This window comes from Clytia hemisphaerica, unplaced genomic scaffold (genome assembly GCF_902728285.1).
Source record: "Clytia hemisphaerica strain Z4C2 unplaced genomic scaffold, Clytia hemisphaerica genome assembly, whole genome shotgun sequence".
NCBI classification, from domain to species: domain Eukaryota; kingdom Metazoa; phylum Cnidaria; class Hydrozoa; order Leptothecata; family Clytiidae; genus Clytia; species Clytia hemisphaerica.
The window spans coordinates 1,773,765-1,800,581 of NW_027103836.1; the positions used below are offsets into that span (position 1 = coordinate 1,773,765).

Here is a 26,817-nt window from a genome sequence, read left to right on the forward strand (position 1 = left end):
TCACTGAAATATTGTGAAGGCATTTGAGGCACTTTATTAATTTTTAAGTTCTTTCAGCCCAGCCGTTTTGTGCTTGTTTAAATTTCTTATTGTTGATCTTTCATTTACAATGATTTTATAATGCAAGTGTATCAAGGGCATATCATTAATGTCTAAAGCGCAGTGAGAAGTAATTATTAACGAAAAACCAATAAAATTTACCATTAAAGATGCTACATTACTGATTTCTTGATCAACAAATAGTCATCAAATACGACAGAGATAGAACAACAGAAATTCAGACGTTATCATTCCAGCCGCGGCTTTCTTATACTATGGCCTAAGTAATGGAAATAAGTTTCAATTCCTTCTACATAGAGAAACCAAACCCGAAAAGATTCGCGTAAAGATTCACATCAAAATGTAGCTATCCCAAAATTTGGTCGAAACGCAAAAACCTTCAAAAATTTTCGTACAACATTAAGTCATTTCGGTGTGTGATGGTCCTGATTACTCATTATTCACTTTGACCATGAAATTAATTAACGAACGAACAGGGAATCTTATTTGTTCGAATTAATGAGAGGTTCGAAGTATAGAAAGGGTTTCTCCTTGACGTGGACTTGAAAGAAGTTTAAATTATAGAAAGATTCAAATAATAGAAGTTCGAGTAAGCAAGAGTTTACTGTAAAATGTTTGTTCCCTTTAAGATTGAATTAAAGAGAATCAACTGCTAACAGTACATGTCATCCTCACCCAAATATTACAGTACAAATAATGCATTGCGCTCAATATCCGAAACGTAAACTTTATCCGTACCATCAACCACAACACCGTACGGTTGTTTGAAGGTGATTTCACGACCGTGACTGTCCGTGATTCCCGACACGCGTGTCGTCGTGTTCGTGTGAAGATCAATGATCAATAGTTGAGCGTTCTCACGATCGGTGACTAAGATACGATGGTCGGACGTGACGGCCACACAACGAGGATCTGCCATGTCTGACAGGAAAGTGAAATATAAGAAATAATTATCATTCTTTTTTAATACCTTTGATGCATCGACACTATTGCTAAGCTTATAGTAGCACTAATATACTATATTAATGGGACAAAATTTTTCGGATTTGGATGTCATCTGCGAATTTAAATCCCAATCGAAATTCGGAAAGTCCTAATCTGCAAAATATTTTTAAACAAAGTGTCAAACAAACTATTTTTTAAATGTTTACTTAGCATCAATGAAACGCATCCGTATATACGTCCAAATATATCCAAATATACATGAGTTGGCAGTAAAAGGCACAAAATTTTAAAATATCACTCCTAATAGTGCCGTTCGCGTAATTAAATCCCTGAGAAACCTTGAATTTTGCGAATGAGCTCCCATTAAAGTAGTTACTCTTAGGTGCCAAATAAACGGGGGGGTTCGAATAAATGGGGGGGGGTTGGAAAAAATTTTCAAATTAAATAAACGGGGGGGGGGGGGGGGACCTAATTACCGGGGAGGGGGGGGGGTTGGAAAATGGACCTCTTAAAAACCCTAAAAACGGTCAAAATAGACTAAATTTAGGCTTTCTAGAGTACAACAAGGAATTTTCCTTTTTGTAGCTGGGAATTTTTTCAAAAATTAATAAAGGGGGGGGGTGTTTGGAAAAAATCGAAAAATTAACAAGCGGGGGGCCCGTTTATTTGGCACCTAGGAGTATAGAAAATAAGGATATCCGAAAATAAGCCTTCCTATTGCCCTTGCCTGCAGTCGCAAAAACATTCTTTGTCGGCCCTCTGGCTACATACTCACTTAGTTTTGTTCAATCGTGGTCCATTAAAACGGTGGCAGTTGATAGGTTCAATGTAAAAGACCTTTATGTACCAAGCTTTCAGACTCGTAGTGTTTGAATCCTCTATTCAACCATAGAAATTTAAAACTGCGATTTTTTAAGCACTTTGAGCTGGGGCCGTTTTTGTAAACTTGGATTAAATTTCTAATATGCCTGAAAGGGGACTTGCTCAGCAAAGCTGTACATTGATGAAGCTGGGGATCTTGTGGGTGTTCAGAGGGTGAAGCTTTCAAAAACTAATAATTAGTTATTGTTGCTCATAAACAACGAAAAAGGTTAATTTCACAAAAATCCTCATTTATTTTGGATTTAGTTTCAAAAACTCAATCTTAAATTTAGCCAGTATACGGACAAAAGTGCTTAGAAAAATCCCTGAAAGGTTTAGTAATTTTAGTTGCCTTGGCTTTGAAAATCAAACTTTAACAGAGAGGTACAAACCTGCTGGGTAGATTTCTTTCAAGAATTTGCCATCTTTACTGATTTGTACTAAGCGTTTGTTATTCGTATCCACGATGTAGATATTATCCTCTTTGTCACACGCTACGCCATACGGGAAACTGAAGCGCCCGGCTTCTTTATACTTTTTCCGGTCGTTTGTGATAGTGAGGATAACGGTCTTCAGGTCCGGTGACAAGATCTGAATAAAATAATATGTGTTGAATATTACTATGGACTGTACTATTGACGTTGTTCCAATACATATTGAGGTCAATCGAAATTATAACCAGACTAGAAAAGTTGCCAGTAAAAAACGAAAAAATAAGTTTTGAACTTAAGATTTGTTAGAAAAAGTGAAATTTCCTAATTCTTAATAGCTACTCATGAAAATCAAGGATCAAAGAACTACTATTAACGTGATATTCATGACGTAATGTTTTCTACGGGAAGACCCCGGTTTTTGCCAGTAGTGGCAAATTTTATACAACTTTTGTCTAGTTTAAATTTGCCACTACTGGCTAAAACCGAGTTATTTCCGTTTCCGTAAAAAAACATTACGTCGTGAATATCATGAATTCGGAATGAAATTTTCACGAGAAATAGAGGGTGGAATGACAATAACAAGCCGACCACGAGATTACTCACTTTAACACGGTGGTTCAGTGAATCAGACACGATCACTCTTCCTTTACTATCAACACAAAGGCCGTTGGGTCGTTTAAATTCTTGTGCACCAGTGCCTGCTTTTCCGAACCGTTTCACGAGTGTGCCGTCTTTACTCAACATGACAACTTGACACGCTCCAGCATCAGCGACATATATATAACCGTTGGAGGAGGCGACGTCGGATATATTGTTACTGAAAACGTTTCGTCCAGAGATACGGCAGACGACATTGAATGAGTTATCCATTTCAATGACCTCACTTTTACCACTGCTGACCATTAGAATGGAAGTCGGTGATCGTCTACAAAGCCCTATAGAGGTTTGAGAAGATACAATACAAAACATTGGAATTTGATTAAATCGCATGTCTTTACCTGGTTTTATTACGTTTTAATCATTTCCAGAAAAATCTATATCAATAAGTGATAGGTGATTACATCAAAGAGTGCTCGATGATCAGGACCAGAGCTTCATACAGTGTACAAGAAAAAACAAAATTTGAATTATAGTACTCTAAGTTTCATCTTTATCGAATCGTCAACAGAAAAATCGACAAATTTCTGATGAAAAAGAAACCTTTGTTTTTAATGCATTTGAAAGTTATTGCACAGTGAAGTCTTCATAACTCGAACACACACGGGAAATAAAATTTATTCGAATTAAGGAAATAAACGAGATATGAAGTAGGGTTTTTAAGGCATTTTAAAGTTAAGGGACCATAATAATTGTTTGAGTTAAAGAGCACATTCGAGTTGTAGGGGTTTGAGTTAAAGAGATTTCACTGGACTCCATTGTATTTGAAGGAGCTTGTTGTAACTTGACGCCGTTAGAATAGCGGTAAAATAAGGTTTTAATTAATAGAAAAACCCGTTCTTACCTTTAGGTTGACTTGGTTGCCACTCAAAGGAATCGTTACCACCAACTTTCATACCAAATGGAAATTCATCTAACGTTAACAAATTTCTATCCAGTTTGACTTTCAAATCGAAGTCACAAGTCACTTTGCCTAGTTTCTCCACTTGTTCTTCCAGTCTAGTTAACCCGCCTTCAGTCTCGTTAAATTCGATATGTTGTTGACCAATGTGACAGGCTAAAAGAGCTAGCCTTGGTTCACTTGATGTTGAACTGTTGTAATGGTGATTGCGGCTACGGAATGATACAGGGGAGGGCGGGGTTGACGTGTTTATAGACTGACCGCGATTGAAAGGTTCAATGATTTCTTCTTCATAAAACGATGAATCACCCATCAACTGCTCGTTTTGAAATTTCTTTGTCTCGATTAGACGGAATTTTTCAAATTCTAACAAACTGATTTGACGTCGACTTTTACGTCGAATATCTTGAATGAAAGAATCCTGTTTCTTTTTCAAAGATTTTTGAATAGCTTCGAACATGGTATTGACTTCGTGTTGAGCCATAGCTGATGAATGTTCAATATCTTTGACTCCCTTATTCAAACTTTCCAAATTAATGTCAAGATCTGCGGTTTCAGGGTCTTCCAAAACAAGACTTTGTTCTAGATCAATTCGAATGTTTTCCAATTCTTTCATGCGGTTATCCGGCGGAAACGCATCCATTCCGAGAGGCGGGACAGCGATTGTGGTTCGATCAAGTGGACATAAGAATTCGTTCCGTGTAGCAGAACTAAAAAAGAATTTACTTTTTGTTGCAAAATAAGCGATATCTTAGAAAAATTGTCCTGATTCTTGTCGAGGAGTTAGAGGCTTAAAATGGGTCAAGTGTACACGGATATTCTTAACTTTTTGAGTTTTAAGCCTAAAAATCTTCTTAAAATATTCTTAATTTCACCATTTTCTAATTAAGAAGAACGTTCAACGCCTATTGAATTAAAATGAATGGTTCCATTTTATCAATGTAGAAAATACAGTTTCCAACAATATCAAGTTAAAACTCATCCCCATACCAGACTACTATAATTATGAGTCCCTGTCTAAAAAACAGCACTCAAGCTGTGCGGATTGACTAAGTATCAAATTCTTTCACTTTCGAAAGTTTTATAATAAGAGACAAAGAGGAAAGAAAGTGACACCCTAACAACTACTTATTCACTCAGAGATATAAAGCAAACAATGTTTTTTTGTTTGCTCAAAATACATTCTGATGGACCAAGGAACTACCAAACTTGATTCTGAGTAGATGTTTGCCCAATTATGAATATAAAAAAATGTGCAGTAGACACTCTCTACGTCTATTTAGACCTCGTAGGGCATGTGACCATTGGCATGTATTTCCTTCTGGTTTTTAAATTATACTTATTTCGAAAAGTTGCTCATTCCTAACTAAGGAATTAAACCAGATTTCAAACTATACTTTTAGGAACGGAGAGAAATCAAACTCGGGATGAGCTGGAGTTTTTATAAGATACTTCACTAATTGGTCATTTGAAGTACACGTTGTTTTTTTTATAAGGAACACGTTTGTAAGGAACTCGAGGCTGAAAATGTTCCAAAAAATAAGGAATTGTTAAGGAACTCAGGCTGAGAATAAGAAAACAAGTTTTAAGGAACAGTAAGAGATGGTTATTCAAACTTAGCAGCTATGTAAATAAGGAACTCGACAAGGAACTTTGAGGCTGAAGTTCTCTGTAAAAATAAGGAACTCCAGGCTCAGAGCAAAGATAAGGTTCCTTATTAAAAAAAAAACGTGTAATACAATTGACGTTCAGGCTAAAATGAAACTCTCACCCGATCATTTCACGAATGCAATCAGCACAAAAGGTATGATGACATGGTAACATTCTAGGGTCACGGATTTGTTCATTACATTTCGGACATTTATTCATTTCGGACAAACGATCGAGCGCTTGTGAAGTGAAAGAAGAGGCGGTCGACATCATAGAGAGGGAAGAGGGCGGACGTGGTGGGCGGTCATATCCATCAGTTGAGGGTGGACGAGCGCTTGCCATTGTGCTGCAAAAAAATAAAAAATCTTTATCATGGCACCATAAGACCGACACTAAACGGACATCTCAGGGAAAGTAACAACAAAGTCAGATACAGGATTAGGCTAACAATCTACCAGGATTTTGGATAGTTTGAATTTAAAATTTTACAGATATTTTCCAGCCCTCGAAATTCAAGTAAAAGTAAGTCGGCACGTAAGTGCCGTCCAAATCCGGCCGAAGGCCGGCAAAATTTTGCCGACCTAAGCTTGTTTTTAGGTCGGCAATGCCGATCTGAGCTATATTTTAGGTCGGCAAAGTTGATTAAAGGCTACGGCTCTTTTAATACTTTTTGCTGTTAAGGTCGGCTTTGCTGACCTAAAAGATAACTTATGGTCGGCTGCCGAGAGAATCAATGAATATGGTCGGCAATGAACTGCCGACCATACGCACTCTTTGGTCGGCTTTTAGGTCGGCACTGCCGAATGCCGACCTGAAATTCGAGAGCTGTTTTCAAGGGATTTTTAAAATTGCCAATGAACGGGTATAAAGTTTTATCAACCCTTTATCGTTGTTACAATGTATAGTTGCTATGTATGGATTAAAATATCTAACGCTTAGGAGATGAGATTTTCCTTGTTGTGTGATCTCCGGAAGTTGAGAAACTCATAAGCTAAATAATGAAATTTGATCGGGGATATATCGCATCAGAATACCTGAAGGTTAGATATAAGAATCGGGAAAATATTACATGGTTAGATATAAGATTCGAAGATTGAAAGAATACTGTAATTCAACATATTTAAAAATTCGGAAAAAAGGTTTTGGTACTTCAGGGGGGGATTTCCTTTTTTGAAAATGAGCCACTTTTCGGCTTTGAAAAATGTACCTTACTTTGACATGTCTTAACTCAGAATAAAGGTTAACACGAGTTTCTTATAAATACAAAATATAAGGTCACGTGTATTAAAAAAAATCTGATAAAATGCTAACCGCTCGACAAAGGTGACAACAGTTTTGCAAATAAACCATGAAAAAGACAACATCTTTACATTATAGTTCAAACAACTAGACATTTCTTCATGAGAGTATAATAAACAGAGTGGCATAAAAAAGTACGAAACACGAAAACATGCTAGTGCACGATTAGTGTAGAACAGAAGGCACATGACTTAGTGAGAATACCTTCAAATAATAATTCTCGGAGGAGACTTGTATTTTCCTAGAGGCACTGTTTGCATAGATACTTACTGCATTGATAATCCCATCTCCTCAATTTATTTAAAAAATAGAAATCTTCTACACGCTGCTTTTATAACAACCAGCAAATTGTGACTTAGGAATAGTTGTTCTTATTGCTCGAAAAATTAAGGTTCAAATCTTCAGAAGATCTAATTATCCTTTGCCAAAAGAGCTTTCTTAAACATCAGATAAATACTTTCTTGGAAATGTCTTGATTTCCCATCTTTGTCTCAGGAATCTTTTTTTTTCAGATTCAATTGTCCCGTGAAAAGCGTGTAATTAAAAGATTTTTAGACCATTTTCCCAGAGTTTTGAAAATAAATGGTTGTAGTTTTATGCCTTCTGTTAAAGGCTTTAGGTCTGTTTGAACAATGAGTTTAAAGCTTCTGCCTTACTTTTAAAAATGAGAGACGCTAAAATAATGCAAAATTGAAACCTAGAATAAACCTTTTACAAACCCGATTATAATTTGCTATAGGACAGCATCAAAAAATCAAATTTCGGATTCAAAATATTTTTTTTAAACGGTCACTATAAAAGAGGTCTTACGTTGTGTTATTGGATGGAACAAGCTTCTGAGTTTCCTTGACGTTGAGAGCTTTCTTTACTTTCAAGTATAGCTTCGAAGATAGCCTCCAACCACTGTTTGCACTCCTCTGGGGTCTGCGTTTTGAAGATGAGTTTCTTGTTCTTCCTTTTAGAGTCGATGATGGTAAAAATACAATCTTTTTCTTCGTTGTGCTCCAATGAGACGTCAACAAGTAGCACAAGTTTCGTTTTGACCTATAAGTAAAGAAAAGTATAAACTTAATATGATTGATGTTCTAAAATCTACTTTGAAACTGCCTAACGTGTCTGAACTAGTCGGGAAAAGATTACGCAGATAGATAGATAGACAGACAGACAGGATAATAACATTGTAGCTAAAGTCTAAAATACCAGGAAGTTTTACAAGAATTAGACGATACAAAATTATCTAAACTGCAAACGTGTGAGTATTTCTCAAGAAATCTAGCAGTAGTGAGGACCTCAAAATCTTATTCAAAAAAGTTCAATTTTAGGTAAACTAGGAAATCAAAATTAAATATTATTTTTCAAAATGGAGTGTATAATTTTTTGAGGTTAAAAGTATGGCTAAAAATACTTTCGCTTTTCTTTCAGCCCATCAAAACTAAAAACAAAACCGATCTCGAATATAAACAAACATGGGAGAAAGCGTTGGTTTATTGATAATCCAGTAGACGTAAATCTAATTTACATATATGACTTTTTGTAAGCTACACTCTTTGATAATATCTGTCTGAAAAATAGATAACAAGTAGATCCCGGCCTAAAAAAACTACAGACAAAGTCTAAACGATTACTATAAAGCCTCGACCAACTCCAAAAGAACCTTCGAAAAATTTACAAGAAAGGCATGGTAAAATGGCATAAATTCATAGCAACAACATCTCTGATATGCCAAAGACTAAACATCAGCAAAACTAAAAAGACATTTTGATTCAACATATACTATTTGAATACACATGTTGAAAGTGATTAAAGAGTTCTCTAATAGCGGGAATGATGGATGATTATAGAAAATATCTAATTTGACATGTAATTAAGAGAGCTCTTGTAATCTAAAATGCATCACAATAAATGAATTTGAAAATCATTTGCAAAGATCTGAGTGTAGAAGTTTTCCGAGAAAAAAACTTCGCAGATTATAAGAAAAAAGGAAGTATAAATAATTCGACGAAACTGGTGGCCACGTTGTTTCAACGTCAAAACAACGTCAATACAACGTCAAACAACGCCCATTTAAAGTCCATATAACATTAGATGAACGTCAAGTGCAAGCAGGGACAAAAATTTAAGAGCGAAAAACAAATTATTAGCAGTTTATATATTTTTTTGAAAAAGATTGCATTGAATTAAAATCTACACGCTTTTTTTTTTATATAAGAATACACTTTATAAGAATGTCCATGATGAAAATGGCCAAAAAATTAAGAATATGCTAAGAGTATCACCATCATGGAATTTAACAACTGAACTTAAGAATGTCATTTTTCATGCATTTTAACCTGTAGATTGCCAATTTCGATCTTAACCTAAGAATACCGTAAGAATACTTTTGGATGATTTTCGCCAAAAAGTTGAGAATATCCATGATGAAATGAAAAAAACACCATTCTTATAAAAAAAAAAGCGTGTACCAGTTAAATTATAAATCTCATATGTATCATTCAAGCAGAAGTAAGAATAATCCTTTTAATAAAACCTTTTAATGCGATGGCTAAAGTATTTAGGGTTATTTCCAAAATCATTCCAACAGATTAGGATCAGACGTTTAAATTATTATACCGTGTCTGCAGAGCTATGTCCAAAAAGTATCTACACGTTTTTTTTTTATAAGAACGTCAAAAATTTTCGAAGCCTTCGGATGTTCTTAGTTTTTTGGATTTGAAGCCTAAAAATGTTCTTAAAATGTTCTTATTTTCAGCATTTCTTGAGCATTTTGATGTAATTTCTTAAGAAATTGCATGTTTTTAAGTCTCCAAAGCCTTAGAATGTTCTTAGAATGTTCTTAAATTTTTGGGCCTCGAAGCCTTATGTTCTTATATAGTTTGTTCTTATAAAAAAAAACGTGTATTTCTAAAATCATTCCAACAGATCAGGATAGGCGTTTAAATTATTATACCGTGTCTGCAGAGCCATGTCCAAAAAGCATCTAGGCTTTATATTGACTACCTTGACTAGATTTTTTGTCTAAATTAAATAGAAAATATAGGGGGCTTTGGTACTGGATTTGCTCAGTCGATTTCATGATCATCTGGGAAACCAAAATCTGACAAAACCAATCAATCAAGAAATTCCCTTGAATATTTGAAAAATCGAGAGGAGCAAACACTAAAATGATAGTAGTGTCAAGTTCAAAATCCAGCAAAAATTTTAATATTAAAATAGATCAATTCTTTAACATGAATATCTAAGTCTAAAACTTAGATATATTCTGCTGAATCAAGTCTGTCTACTAAAACCTGATGAATCCTATATTTTCAACAAATTCACGTGTAAGTAACACAACTAAGACACACCATCACATAACTCAATGTTTTTTTTGTTTCCTTAACTCAAACGAGAACTACATTAAAAGCCCTTCAATAAACAACTCAAAAAACAAAACATCATTTCTTATGTGACACTACACGATTCACATGACTGAAAGGGGACACCAAAATTTCACATTTAAGCGTCCATATTTGATTTCTGTATACAGTAATAAATTTTTGCCTCTTTTTCATTGTCATCGATATACTCTTTGCCACATAGTACACGTAGTTTTGCCAGAGTATTTTCATCCCCAAAGATCTTATACTACATAGAGTCAAGTTCCATCACACAAAGAAATGACAAGCTCTAACTCTAACTGAAAAAATCGCTAATCGCAAAAATTCTCGAAAATATCCTTTATTTGCGAACGAACATTGCAAAAATGATACCAATGGCTAATTAAAATCATCTCAATAGCATCCCAGCTGGCACACAACGTTGTTTCAACGTTCATCTAACGTTATATGGACGTTATGAACGTTAGATAAACGTTGAAACAACGTTGTGTGCCAGCTGGGAATAGCATACTAAAAGTATGAAAAGAATAAATAGCAGAAGGAAATACTTTTTTATATCTGTCAGCAGAATATTTTTTCTTCGACACAAGTACTTTATTTGTTAAAAGAGAAGCCGTCTTTTTGAGTAATTTCATCAAACTCTCTCCTTTCATAAAAATGTAAACATTCAAAGTGCTAATTCTGCTGATTAAGCAAAAATATTTGATCTATTGTTTTGAGATAGACATCAGTTAATAAAGAGAGCCTTCTGTAACGATTATTGCCCCCGCAACGAGCGTAGCGAGTGAGGAGGCCTTCATAGCTTCACGCAAGGATATTGGACAGGAATCTCGAATCTTTGCGCGCGTTTGTTCGTATTGTATGTTCCGGCCAATTAAGTGTTCCGCAAAAATATGGCGGTAAATTATACAGCGGTAAATGTTATACACATTTTCATATTACGTTATATGCTATTACCATTATTATATATTGCATTTCATTAGTTTTGAAGGGATTACAATATTACTTTTGCAAATCAAAACAAACAAAATGGCAGACTGGTTATGATGATGAGCTGATTCGATTCATTGAATGGAAAAAGTGTTTTGTATGTGTTATGTATGTCTAATTTTGTTTCTTGTCTTTAAAACTGAATAAATACTGTAATTTAGTCAGAAGTTCATTTCAGCAATGATTTCAATTCTTTTTCGGGAATCTTTAAAGAAATTTGCTCAAGTTTTCAAATGTACATTTTGTTGATATTTTTGTTCAAACTTATCAAACTGTAATTTATATTGTCTGTTATTTTATTAATAACTACCTTTATTGTTTATAGAGCTTCTTAAGCTTTAAAGACCATTATATGGTCGTAACTCGGGAATATCTTTCTTAACTCGGTAAAACAAGATACCGGCAAAGTACAAAAAAGTAGAATGTAGCATATGAATCCAAAATTGAATGTGAATCGATGTAAACAAACTTTTTTTTTGGTCTTCAAAATAGATTTACCTCACTTAGAGTGTTTTCACTGTTTGTTCAGTGTGGTAAATCTATTTGGAAAACCTGAAAAAAGTTTGTATAGGCGCATACATTCAACTTTTTCAGTTGTGATAGCCTACGTAATAACTTGCGCTCCAGTAGTTTGGTGAAATAGCTCCAATTCTGGCTTTCCAAGTTAGGAGGGACCTTCCCAAAGGCATTTAACGGTGGTTAGACTAGGCACACAGACAGTCATACAGAAACACCATAAAGTGAAAGTATATAGCTATAAACTCAAAAAGTCTAGCTTCCTGAAGGCACGTCTCTTCATTGTCTGCGCTGCGATCATCTTAATGGATTCAATCAGCTTTTAGTTTGGAGAAAAGATTGCATCATGAAAAAGTACTATGCACTTTAAAAAAAATTAGGCGCATTTCAACTTTTCTCGACTGTACGTCTGAATGGACCACAATGGCATATCTTTATTTTTCTTTTGACCAACAACATAAAAGATTTTGCTTGAGAAGTACAATCAAAGCGTAGGCGAGTGGAGTCCGGGCCTTAGCTAGGATTGGTTTCTATTTCGCCCTATTTAAGATGGCGCAGAACTTTTTGATAAATTTTATCCGCAGTATCCTCTTGACTATTGTTTATTAGGCAAAGTAGCAATAGAGAATCAATCAATCAATCAATCAGTAATTAAATCAATCAATAATCAAATCAATTAATTATTCCTGATTATTTTTTATGTTTCAATCTTTAAAGCATTAAAAGCTTTATCTCGTCAACCTGTTCCGACAAGCTCGTTTCTTGAACCCGTCTTACATTTAAAATCTATTCTATGTAAATTGGAAGTTTGTTTTGCTACCATGTACAAACCACTCTCAAGGAAGATACTCTCGGGTGGGGTATCTAATAAACGTACATGTACGTTTATTAATTTTAACAAAAATTTTCCTCAATTTCAAGTGCCTACTTTTGTTTCTAATTATAAATATCCATCTTTGACTTTTGAGGTTTGTTCTACTCGTCAAAAGTAAGCAAATTACCCAATATTTACCCCCTAACCTCATTAAAAAGATCCTTCAATTAGGTTTGCATGCCTCCATTTTCGACCCTGTACGTTTATTCGCTACGGTACGTTTATTAGGTACTCGAGTAGTCTAATTACTCTGATATGGTTTCCACATGATAGCAAAAATGAATGCCAATTTAAGTGGAATAAACTTTAGCTTGCAAAACATAAGAGTCATTTCTTTTTAATTACATTTTTTCATGTCTTCGTCGAAACCTTAATTATAACTAGGCCATCGTTTTTATTTATTTAGATGGAGTGTTATTGTTATTATTTTCAGGAAAAAAGAAAATCTTTTATTTCTTCGTTTAACCAAACGTGTAGTTACTTACTATTTTTTTGTCCCCATGCATTTCTTAAAATCTTGCAATTGACATTGTTATGATTATACAATTTATTATAGAATTCTTTAAATATTATATTGCTGCGGTGGCATGTTAGTGTAAGCTATGTACTAGTTTAATCAGATAAGGGAGTTAACATTCTAAGAATTATCAAAAGAGTCATATGATTTTAGATGTTGTTGAAAATTGACTGACAGACCTTTCAGACAAACAAAGTTTCATATTGGTCACCTTACAGGGAATCAATATTTGTTTATTGTTTTATAAGCGAAACGATTTTAAGCATACTAAGAGCTGGCTTTGGTGAAAAATAAGCATATCAGTGAGCGTTGGTCATAGGTCATTGTTCGTGTATTGTGTATTGGGCAGATTCAATTTTCTTTTCCATTTCAAATGAATCATCAAGCTGAATTTGAACTTGATTCCAAAACATAACTGAGTTTGTTTTCCGAAAAATAAACTTATAAAAAAACATGTAACATAAATAAAACTAAAAGACAAAATAATAATATGATATTATTCACTAGCGAAGATTAGTTCTGCCCTCTGCCATCACACTACTGGTTGTGAAAAAGACCTAATGATGATCCAGAAACCCATAACCAAAAATGACTCTAAAAAAACGCGTAAAAAGATCACTTTTAAAATGTAACCGTTTAAGACCATGTTCAGACGTTTCGTTCGGTCCGGTTCGGTTCCGAAACGGTTCCGAAACAAATGTGAACGTTAAAAAAGAAGACGTTTCAAAGCAAAACAGATCGAAACGGTTTCGCTTTACTTTTTTCATCGGAATAGAACTGCTCTGTTTTCTTGCTCCGAAGCGTTCCGAAACCAATGTGAACATATTCGATCCGTAACGAAAATCATACCGGAACGAAACGGAACAGTAACGTATGAACATGATCTAAAAGAATCATAAAATAATAACTACTGATTAAGAACAGTAAAAGATTAGAATGAACAACATAGCAATGCAACATAAAAACCAGCTTGCTTGATCATGACATCATTTTAAGATCACACTGTTAACAGTAAAAATACCTTTTAACCAACACTTCCTGTCTCTTTTAAGTAAAGGTGGTCTCGTGCAGAATCAATGTTTATCTACGCGATGCTCTTAAAAATGCCTTATGCAAGTTAAATTCACAATCTTATTTGAGCAAGTTTGAGCGGGCCCTAAACGGGGTAAAAACTATAAACGGTATTATGAAAAAAGTAATAAACCATATTTGAATGGTCTGACTGTCAAGGCATCAATATTTTTAGGACGAGATGGAGTATTTACAAGCTCTTATTTGATTTGGTTGGTCGTTAACCAGCAGTAATAAAACAATACTTTTTCTAAAGAACGCATCATACTTCAAATGGCCAATTATTAAAGTATCTTATAAAAACTCCATCTCATCTGCAATATTTGCAGTGAATGATGCTTTGTAAACTTGCATCAACAGAAGTTTTTGCTGATGCAGGCACACTCAGAATAGTTGCGAAACATGACCTGTAATAGTTATAAAATAGACCTTTTCATAAATTACGTTACGAACATCACTTGCTTCGTTTTGAAATTATTGCCATGGTGATTAAACGCCTAGCGGATTTTATTAAAACTACTTTCTATTCATAAAAATATCATTTAATGTCTCAAGGGACATTGTCCCTTGAGCCACATAATCACCATGGTAATTGTTTGAATACGAGGCAAGTGATGTTCGTGACGTAATTTATGAAAAGGTCTATTAAAGGATAAATAAACCTTTGTCGATCCCGGGAATCGTGATCAAAGCCACGAAAAACTTAAAGTTATAATAAATCAACCTTTGACGAGTCAAGGTTGGATGTAATTTGATACACATGCACAAGTCAGAGTCGTTGTAAATCATGAAATGAACTTGCTTCTCCAAAGATAAAACATCTCCATGATAACGAAAAATAAAAATAGACAAAATAATTGACCTCGGTACAAATATTTTTGCATATCTTTTCATTGTCATATATATAACCTAAAAATAACAAAAACGTATAACATAAATCCAAAAAAACTTATATTTTCTAAGTCGTCTTCATTTTCTTAAGTCAACGATTTCTCAAGTTTCTTTAGAGATTCTACAGGTGCTTTGCCAGTCCTCCCAGATTCCAAGCAAATATCAATCAAAGGTTGGACTCTTTTATTAGCTTCCTCTACTAGAAAATCATTTCTCACAACTCCTGGATCCAGTTTAGCAATATGGAGAAGTTTATCATAATAATGATCCATCATACTTTGACTGTTCCCTCCATTTTGGTACTGCTTCCATCTTTCTTCTTTGACTTGGTCCCATAGTTCTGACACTGTAGCTGGACGAGGAGTAGATGCTACCATCAGGGGTGCCCCTACCTCTGTGTTATATTGATAACACCTAACAGCTCCTATCACACCAATAGATTCTAGCCTGTCGCAATAACGTGGCCATAGAAAGGTGGGGTCAGCTTTGGCATCTCCCGGTACACTGTTCCCATTAACTGATGCAGAAACATAGGAAATCATCTTCACTACATCCGTAATGATTTTTTTCTTATTATCAACATTCTCAGGGATAACTTCTTCACAAATCCGTTTCGCATTTTCAAAATCGACACTTCCTTTGAAAAACTTGTGGTCATCAGCTTCGTGAAGTAAGGCAGCAAGTTTCAAAGTCAAAATTTTCTCCGGGGTTAGGAGATGGCAAAGGTCTTTTGGAGCACGACTGATAGCACTGTTCATATTTCCCAGTACAATGAGACAATGAGTTAAACCATGAGATTCAGGCATTTGTACAGAGACGAACAATACATCAAGCTTTTGCTTTGCTCTTTCAACGATACTAACCACATCTTCGAGAGTTATTGCCATCTCTTAAAATTTGTTATTTAATTTATTTCAATGTTTAGAACTAAAAATATAATAAGTAAAATGTAAGAACACAATACATACACGAAACATAGCAAGGTTATAAGGTTACACGAAGAATGCATGAAATTACACGTAGATACTAAAAAACAACGTTCCGAAAGTTATTTACCCAGTTGAATACAGTGGAAACTCGAACCATTATAACTCCAATGTCTCCTTAACTCTAAAAAACTTTCATGGTCCCTTCAGTTGACAATAACTTATAAATCTAACTATCATTATAAATCAATTCTGTCTAATCTTTTAAAGTCTGTGACCAGTTTGACCGTCGATGTCCGCTAATTAGAGAGGAAAAAGTAGGGTTTCGGCCATTTCGTGCAAAAACTTAGTCCGCCTTTTGGAAACGTTTTTAGGAGGATTTGACTAAGAAATGGCCGAGGAAAAAATAGAATTGTCCGTTAATATTAGAGGTTTTACTGTATTCTTTTTCGGATAATAGAGAAGGCGCGGAAATGACAGAGTCAATTAGAAGTTTGGTTTGGTTTGTAAATGCAACAGGAGTGTTTTTTTTCATAAAAATCTAAAAGCCATCATTACATAACATTACAAGATCTCTTAGGTAACGGATAAACAGTAGCCCGTATTTGTGATTCAGACACCAAAGAAACGGCTGGATCTAATAAATGACCCCATATTACATCTCTAGTTTCTATCTGTTGATTTTTCTTTAAATTATGAGCGTTCCTTATTCTCATTATTACATCCCCCAAAGTTGAGTGTTCCTCAAGAACTTCGTAGTGAGAAACTCTTAATTCTGGAGTAAGTCCAGCAAAGGTAACATACACGTGTACGATTGGTTTCATCCAGATTTTTGGATATAGTCCTAAATCACATTCCTCAACTGTTTTCGAATCATCCTCAAGTGTTTTAAAGCCTTCAGCATCACTGAAAAGTTTTATATGACTTATTGGAAAGCCTATTTCATTTGAGATTTTCTCTTTAATTTCGCCAATAGTATTTGAATCTAAAGCTGTGATTGGAAATTCTTCTCGTGAATATTTATCCGCATACAATCGAATCAATCTCACTTCAAATGGCTTCTTAACGACAACAACATCCAATCCGAATTCACTAAAAGGCTCAGTCACCATTAAGCTGAACACCGACTGACGTTCCCTCGTTTCTCTACCTTTAAATAATATAATCTGGTCACTGCGTCGTATTTTATATTGAATTTCAATGTAATCCTTTATGGCACTGACTGTATGGTATTCCGTAATATTCAAAGAATCGATCTTTGACAAAAACCTCAACTTGAAGGTTGTGATTGGTGTTATGTCATTCTCTGTTAACCAACTTATAGTTTCTGTTGGTACATCTCCTATAACTGCTAAAGACACGTTTGCATCATAAGGAATAGGTTCATAATCTTCATAATCTTCTATACCATCATTAGTTAATAATGCTAGATTTCCCAAAGGGATATTAAATTTTGATACAATTGCTGTTTTGATAAAATGCAATCTTCTTATCGTCTCCACCTTAAAATGCGTATGTGAGCCAAGCACTTGGATCTCTATTTCATCAAGAGTTTCAAAGAAAAGTTCTCTTACAATGCCAATTGTTGTGTTCCCACGAATAACCAAAAGAAATTTTAAAGCAGGTTTACGTTCATTGTTCACATGCAAAGCTTTCACAGGTTCTTCCAGGACCAAACTTTCTATACTACAGGGACCGTCATATTCAAAGAGCAGTAAATCATCACTTGGAATTGGAAGAGTCTTTTGAATCTTTTGTTTTATGTCTGATAATGTTGGTAACGATTCGAAAATGAAATTAAAAAATACCACATTATGATTAGGTCGATTGAATATATGAATTTTGGTTTGTGGACTCTGGGTATCAGTATTAAAAGAAGGATGCACGGTTTGATCATTGGCAGAGAACATCTTCACAAGTGTATATCCATTCTGGCATAATGTGTGATACTTTATTTCGTGATCTTTAAGTAATTCTAGATCAATTTCTGGAAGAAAATATAAGAAAACTTTTTAAATTCGGATGTAAAAAATCAGAGTGGCAAAGAACACCGTCACAATAAACCCATTGTAGCATAATGTATATGTTACTTTCCAAAATCCTTTTAGCAAATTCTACTTTAATTTCTGGAAAAAGAATGATAAAAGACACGACTCAATTCTCTAGTAAATTTGAATAGGTGCAGGCTTAAGTGCTTGGATTTCCCTGATAGCGCTGATTCGCCATTTTTCCAGTACCCAAATAGGTAGCCAAACTTGGGTAACAAATTGGGTACCCAACATTTTCAACTGACCCCTTATATCTAAATTTAATGAAATGTACATGAACACTCTTCTAACTTAGATATAAAACCAGGTTTTTTTACTTCTTAACCAACACAAAAACGAATCAATTAAAAGCATATGAAGAATTTCAAAACTTATTTTGATGCCAAAAGATAGGGAAAAAATTGCAAGTAAGCATTTTTATATTAATTACTTTGAAACCGCAATAAAGGTTGTTAATGTTTTTCATAGATAAGCCAAGAATGTTTTCGTATTTCGTATGATGTTGCTTCTCTGTTATCAACCGTAATAAATACCGATGTCGAACTTGTACTTCAGTTTAGGTTAAAAACTTTGGAGTGACCGGTAAAAATTAAAGAATAGTCAGATTTGATTTTGCCCACTTATTCCTAAGTTGAATACCTATGGAATGATTTTTTTTCATTTCCTTTTTCAGGCAATATTTTATTACACTCACAGTGCAATTTCAACAAGTGAAGGTCCCTAATTGCTAAATAATTCAATGATGTCATATTTTCCCAAATTTCAAACTTTTGCAATGCTTTTTTTCAGGTTATATTTTTAATAGTGTAAATTTCAAAGCCTCAAAAACCTTCCCTTGATAATACCTTGATATCTAATACCTTAAAGGGAGAAATTTTGACGGGAATTTAATTTGACGGATGGCCGAAAAAGTTTTTTAGAGGGAATTTAATTTGACGGATGGACGAAAAAACTAAATTTGGCGGGAATTCAATTTGGCGTTTGCTGAAAAAGTTATCCTTAAAATGGCGTAAAAACAGCAAAAAAAATGCAAAAACACCATAAAAGAGATCATATTTTCAAAAAGTTTAATTTAGCGGATTGCGAAAAAAAGAAATTTTGGCGGGAACTTAATTCTTGCCGAATCCGCCAAATCCGCCAAATTTTCTTTCCGCCAAGATCTCCTTTAAGGTGAGTCACTTAAGTACTTTTTCCTTAAGACTGCAAAATAGGAAAGACATCATCTAATTAACATTACCTAGCATTTAATTACTTTAATTCATGATTTGCACCACTGCAATGCCTTGTAACATTACATCGCTGACCCAGCAGCTGATTGGTTGCAAGTGACATAGTGTCGAAGACATTGCAGTGATGCATATTATGAATAAACAAGTGTTGACGCTAACGTTGCATTCAGAACGCTGATTTTTCTTGTCTGCAATTTCTAATTTAATGTAAACACAAGTCATTTCATGGAAGTCTGATATTTCATAGTTCGGACACCCCCCCCCCCTTTCTTAAGGGGGATAACATATTCCAAAAAAGTGAAGAAATTTTCATTAAAAAATAGTAGTAGTAGTTTAAGAAGGGGGAGGGCTTACATTATATTGCAGTTTATTTTCCAGCACTGTTATGAAATTTGGTCTGCATGAAAGGAAGTTTTTCTGTTCGAGTAGTCTGAGTCAACAAGAAGCAAGAAAGAATAAGAAGAAGAAGAATGGGATTATCGGATTGCACTATACACTATATTTTCGAAAATTTAGCCCAAAACCCTTGGAGGATAGGCATTTTTAAAGGTTGGGGGGATGCCAAGAAGGGGGGATCATTTAACAAGGGGGGATCAGACTCCTTTTCCGCACTATGCATTTGTATATATAAACTTGAGAGCCAGAAAATGTTTTGGTCTGAAAATGATGTACAACCTTATATAAAAATATTAAAAAACTACGAAACAACGTTGTTAACTACTTCAAATAAAGATCACTCTGAAACCGAAGAAGAATTAGAAATTCAAGTTATTGGATCAGAGAGAGAGTGATTCGTGTGAGATCATCACTAATATCCAGACACATCAATGCAGCTATTGAATCAGCAACAAAAATCAAGTACTTATTGACAATCATGATCAAGTTATTACTCGAAGTTGAAAACTGGTTAACAGAAAACAATATTTCACCAATTACAACCTTCAGATTGAGGTTCTTGTCAAAGATTGATTACATGGATGTCATTCACTATGATAAAATCATTTCCATAAAACATTATATCCAAAGGACTTACAATATACAAAATAACGATCAAATAATACTATTCAGAGGACAAAAAATTGACGAAGTTTGCAGTTCCATTTTTACTGTAATAGCGAAATATTCAAGATTATCTTTGAGTGATTTTGAATTCAACGTAGTGGTCGTTAAAAGACCTTATGAAGTGAAAATAACAAGGCCTTTTTATAATAGATCAATGAACAAGATTGAATCCTATACCTTTGTTATCATGGTACAAGATGATTATACAATTGGTGAGATTAAAGAGATGATATCCAGAAGAAAAGATATCCCATTACAATGTATAAGACTTTTCGGAGACGCCGATGCTGTAAAAAACACTTGATGCAATTTAAAAACGGTTGAGGAATGTGATTTAGGGCTGTATCCTGAAATTCACATCATGCCTGTCATGAAATTAATTTTATTCTTTTTAAACATGTATGATATAACTGAATATATACGAATAGACCATTTGTTAATGGACAAAGAAATGTCTCTTACAGACATCTCAGGTATAATCCGTAATAAATATGAATTAAAGAAACGCCAGCACATCAAGATTAACGATTTATATTTTACAAGTTAACCTCAAAAAATGCGATATATAGATCAACTTCACATAGACATTTATCATGAAAATACTGTATATTCATCAGGAAAGTTAAGCTGTACTATTACATAGAATATGAAACCACTTTTTAAAACACTAGTGAGATCGGAAAGATTATCTCCAAGAAGCATCTACTCAACTTGAAGATATTGGAAGACATAGTATGAGGAGGTTTTCAGGAATGGAGACAGTCATCTTATTACCAGGAAACATAATTTTTAAGTTACGATGGGTTTCTTTTTTTGCTGACAACCCCGTTTGGTTCGATTCTATTACTTCCAAAAATTCATTTTGCACAGTGTTCAAGCGGGGGGGGGGCAGTAATTTCTAATTCTGGTTATTTCACAGAAAATATTTCAGAGTTTGTTGATCCACCTCTAACTCCTTGCTGAGCAGGTGAAGTCATTAAAGTCGTTAAAGAAACAAATGATTTTCTCTGTAAGCTGCATTCTATACAAAGTTGCCTGAGGATCCTGAGGATGCTATTTTATGCACATCAGAATGTTGTAGGGATGTACTGAAATCTTTCCCATGACAAAAGTCCGTAAGGCTCTTTAGCGGCAGGGGGTACCCCTTCCGGAACCCTCTTAGAGCTCACTGTGCTAATATAATGAAGAACATTATCTTAAAGACAATGGTACGTTTATTCAAAAAAGAGGGAGACTGCTATAGACATCAAGATGGAGTCATCATATGCAATTATTTTCATGGGTGATCACAAGCAACAACTCCTTTACAAAGCCTGATGTTGTTGTTTCACCCGGAGCATGGTGAGAAGAAACTCAACTATTTTATAGAACATCTCATAAAATTGATTCTAGCAATTAAAAGTTTACTGCTAGCTAATTACTAGCTCAAGAATTCCTGGATGCTAAAATAATTTGTCATGGGAGTAAACTTATAACCCATCTCTAATGAAGCTAAATGATATGCACCAATATCTTCATGCTTCTTTCTGTCATGTGTATCATTCTTCTAAGCCCTTAATATACTGTAACTGAAAATGTGTGACAGACGGGACACAATTTTGTTGTTTTTTCATAAAATTGAAAAGAATTTAGAAAGCCAAGTTTAAAATTGAGTGAATAAAAGACAAGCGTGATGGATAGGACGTCCCATCGGTCACAGAGTTTTGCTAATATTTCAATAAAGACGAAACAAAGTATCAAAAAATGACTTAGTTCTTACTGATAGTGATACCTTCTGCCACAGTACAAAATCCACAAAAACTCAAGTTCTAAGACCTAAAACACATCTACTTCTATGGAAATTTGAAGACAGTTTGTCTTGTTTACAAACCCATCACCCATGGTACAGATTTGGTGCAATTTACCCAGTTGCAATAATGGGCCTCAAAAGCGCCATTCCAGAATTTGTCTGTTACAGGGGGTGGAGGACTTGGGATTTTTTCTGAGGGCAAAAGTTTTCAGCAAAATTCAAAATTTCCAAGGCGAGAGAAGAAAATGTATGAATTTCTAAGACAATTGAATTAAAATTGGCAAAAATAAGAGTGGAATTTCTGACGCATTTTGCGAAAGTACATGGATTTTCATCAGAATTTCTAACCACCACTGGAAACGTTGCACATTCATTATAATACAAAAGTTTTTCAGTATTTTTTTCGATCAGAATACAGCAGAATCCAACTCTCCCTATATTTTAGTGAGGATCAACAGAAATTCTAAACGATTTTGCCTGCAAAAATTAAAAAGAAAGATTTTATCATAAACTATCCTAATAATACTGTAAGTAAGTCTTAATGTCGATACCCATCTTCTAATTTCCACATCCTTCCTTAGGCCGTTTGTGAAAAATCCCTTGGTTCCTGTCATTCCAACCATAAAAAAGTGGGTCGGTCGGTCGATTGGGCAAAAAGAATTTTCTGTTTGAACGAAACAGTCCGAGAGGGCGGAATTTTCCTTAGAAAAAGGCGGTAAACGGATATTTGATTGCCCTAAGCCTCTTTTTCACTTCACAAAAGCTCCGCTGGTTTGTTTTGATGCTTCCATATGGTCTACAATGAATAGTCGGACTTGAAAATCGGGAAAAAAGGAATTAACGGGTTTCAAATTGTTTTTTTGGGCGAGATTAGCGTTAATCTCATAACCGATCATCATTGCTAAGGCATATAATCCTGCGGATCCATCCCCTTTAGAGCGTGGGATGTAGTGGTCAAAGCAGTTTTTTTCTGTGAGACGGAAAAACTTTTTAATAGAGATATTTTGGTACACAGTGACACCCGCAGGGTCCATCATTGTTAGGGCCGAGGGACAGAAAATTTTCAGATTTTTTACCCCCTAGATTGGCTAAACAGTTAGTCACACTAGCGTCCCGCCAAAATGCGTATCAAAGATTAATGATGCGAAAGCGCTATATCGTTTACTTGACTCTCAAGCAAAGAAATGCGCCGCAAAACTTCTAAGGAGATTCATGAAAAAATAACCCGGCGCTTTGAGAAATTGCCTAAAATTTAAGCCATAGATGAAAAAATTTGAGCCAAGCCAACCTTGAAAACTAATTTGAAGATCAATTTCCCAAGAAAAAGATCTACGGGGGAGGCGGAACCCACCTAGATCCGCGCACCGCCGGATAGGCTATCTCCCGGAAATTTCGCCGGACCTCAAACAATGACCCATTTACATGTGCGGAATTGTTTTTACTTTAGCGTATAAACAAGGCCTTAAAAATCGAAGCGCTGTCTCGGGAATTGAATGACAAATTTTGGTTGGTTGATTTTGGCTGCTGCACGTTTTATTTTGTTTCCAACTTTCAAGTTTTTAAATTAATATTGTCTTGCGAACTTGATTCAAGTAACTCTCATCCTTGTTGTTGAAATGTATCCTGTAGATGACTGATGTTGTTTTTTCTGAAAGCTTAATTTCCTAGTGTGACTAACTGCTAAAAAGGCACTAAACTTTGTTAATTAAAACAACTCAAAATGTTCTTAAATGCCGATCATACAGTGAAAATATCTATGAATCTAAAAACGTTGAAAAATAAACATAGACCTAACCAATATGTAAAATCAGCCATAAACACAGTTTTAATACGAGATATCTTTCTGATAGAATTATTCTAGAGGATAAAATCAATATTTCTTGCTGAATAACCATTTCCAGTCTGGGAAATCCTCTCAATTGCACGCTTATGTTCCGAGGGCGTAGGGCGCAATTGCATGGTTATAATTTACGCCCGCTCCCGCCCCGGTTGAAATTGCTTAGGGATTTCAAGGGGTTCAGAATTCTCTAATTCGGGCAAAGGCATGGTTTAACGGGCAATCCATTTTTACGGAATCTTCTTCTACAATAAATTTTGAGTAAAACTGCCCTAGGCTTTTGAAATTCAACAGAGCTTTCGGAAGGAATTGCGTGTCAGAATAATAAACGGTGCAATTGCACGCTTACCGCTTACCACCCGTTTAACAGAACAATTTCGATAAGCGTGTAGTTACACGCTTAAAAATTCTGCCATTTTGATAACCATGCAATTGCGTGCTTACGGCCTCGGAACATAAGCGTGCAATTGAGACTGACTAATTTCTAACTGAGACGGAAAACTTTGACAAAAATTTCTGTGAGACGGAAATCCGTCTGAGACGGAAGAACTTTGATCACTGGGGATGAGATTCCGCAGTCAAGACCTGCTTGGAGGGAGGTTAGATTAGCGTTTACTCTCTTTCTATTCTCTCAAAAAAGAAAACATGGAGGGTGATGGTGGAGTTTCAGCTGTCAGGAAAAATGGTTTCCGACTCTCCAACTCCAATTTTTCAGTATAAATCCAGTGTAGACCTAAAGCTCTAAAACAGCATCTAATAACATGAAAACCAGAATATGATTCTTCAATGGGAATCAAAACTATAAAGTGCACTTACAAACATCAATTTGTCAGATCTAACAAAATTAATAACCGCACTGTCATCATTTACAATAAAACAAACGATTTTCTGTCAAGAGCCTTGTAAACATTCCAACAACTTCCATCGAAATGATCTATCAAAGCTCAGTCTACCATTTTTAGCGCGGTCCGATGATTGAGCAGAGCGCCCGAGCTCCTGCGCGGCGCGCACCGCGGGGATGAAAAACTTCAATCTGTCAATCATTTTCTCAAGCGAAGAGTACGCGAAGCGATTCTAGCTTTACGATAGTGCCGCGGATCATCAATGGATAGTATTCAATTATCATTATCCCTTTATTTTCATTCCTAGAACTTTTGCAAAAAAAAGGAAAAATAGAAAAGTTGTATTTTTTACTGCTCTATTCACATACTGAATTTTAAAGATCTTCTATGTGGCGTTTTTTTGCAAACTTCAAAAAACTGATTTTTGTCCCGCCTTTGCGGGACTTTGGCTTAAGTGCTTGAGTGCAGCATAGGGTACAAAGTCCAAACATGCGTTTCCCGTAATTTTTGTGTGAAGAGTTAGGTCTATACTGAAATCACGGTCGGTCGGTCGACAGGAACCAAACAATTTTTTACGAACGGCCCTTTAGTTTATAAGGAAGGTTGGCACAAGTGTTACGCGTAAGCCAAATCGCGTATTACGAACAACCTCTAAATTGCCGAGTACAGGAGAGAAAAAAATCGAAATTCAAAATGGCGGTCAAGCCCACGCTGATAACTATCAAAAATCTTTGTTTTTCATTCAGCTATTGCAGCTCAATAAATCAATGAAATAATTTGAAATAAAAAGTAAACAAACCTTAAACCTTTCATGAATCCAAATAAATAAAAGTATTCATCTAAAGTGAAGATTACATTTCAAAATAAAACGATTTCCAAACCAACCTAAAGTCAGTGTCTGCCAACTAAAAACTTATCTGCGGGGTCACTGACAAGGAGTTACGACTTCAGACTTTAGATTCCAATTCTTGTATAGGCTGCAACTACACTGCCAAATTATCTGTATTACAATTGTAAAGACTTCCAAATGGGTCCATAAGTTAAGAAAATGAGATTATCATATAGCACGGGGGTTCTGTTTTTAAAAACAAACTTCAAAATAAAATTGTTAATGAACTTGTTACTTAAAATATCACTTACTTACATAATTCATTTATGATATAACACCCCTTTCTTAAATAAATGGCCTCTTAAAGGAATCACTACTGATATAGCTGGATATAGATAGAATAGAAGAAAGTTTTTTCCTCTCTGAAAGTTAAGCAAAGACAAGTTGTTTCAATAAGCGAGTCCCACTTTCCTATTATTCGAATCTCCAAAGAAGGGTGTCGAAATAAGAAGAGGGGTGTTGACATTACATTATAGACCAACTAGTCTACGTACGGTAAAAATATAGGCTAGCACTACTAGCACGTCGGCTAGCTATGATGGGAAATAAAATGAAAAGAGTGAAAAATGATAAGTACCTTATCTGCCCTTTTATACACAAAGCAGTCTTTTTCTAGTTTGGCATGACAATGGTACCATTTTGTTGAAAATTTCCCTTGCTTTTTTATGTTTCCTTCAAGATTATTTTCATTTCTTGAACCTGTTTCATCCGCCATCTTGCATCGTTCTGATTTGTTTACAACATGGTTAATTTTCCTGACCTAAGGTTTATGAGTCTATTGTAGAGTCTGCAAATTATTCGAAGCATAATGGCTGCCGCACAACTTCGTTCTTTGCTCCACCACAACATTCATTCGTCGAACGCATGGAGATTTGGCGGGAAAATCAAGCCCACACACAATTTTAGAACTAAAAAACGAAAAACTTGAACTGTGAACTAAAAGAAATTAACTGAGCTAGCCACTACCATATACAGTATATATCAGATATTTCATATTTACGTAGTTAGTTTTACATTACTTACTTTCTGTTTAAGACATGAAAATTCAATTAAAAATTATAATATAATAGTACAGTAGTACTCTGTATGTATACATGTATACACAGTAGTCAGTCAGTCAGTCAGTCAGTCTGACTGAGTATGTGACTGACA

At 34.9% G+C, this 26,817-nt stretch overlaps 1 protein-coding gene across 1 annotated transcript; it reads right to left on the reverse strand.

Moving 5' to 3' along the window:
• Window positions 1-389: 389 nt before the first annotated feature.
• On the reverse strand, window positions 390-26,416 carry LOC136807210 (uncharacterized). The gene is made up of 7 exons (XM_067063805.1): window positions 26,243-26,416; window positions 7,618-7,851; window positions 5,630-5,854; window positions 3,802-4,568; window positions 2,904-3,235; window positions 2,259-2,457; window positions 390-981 (listed from the first exon to the last, which is right to left on the reverse strand). The coding sequence occupies exons 3-7, from the start codon at window positions 5,848-5,850 to the stop codon at window positions 743-745; spliced, it is 1,758 nt and encodes a 585-aa protein (XP_066919906.1). The 5' UTR covers window positions 5,851-5,854; window positions 7,618-7,851; window positions 26,243-26,416; the 3' UTR covers window positions 390-742.
• Window positions 26,417-26,817: the final 401 nt, after the last annotated feature.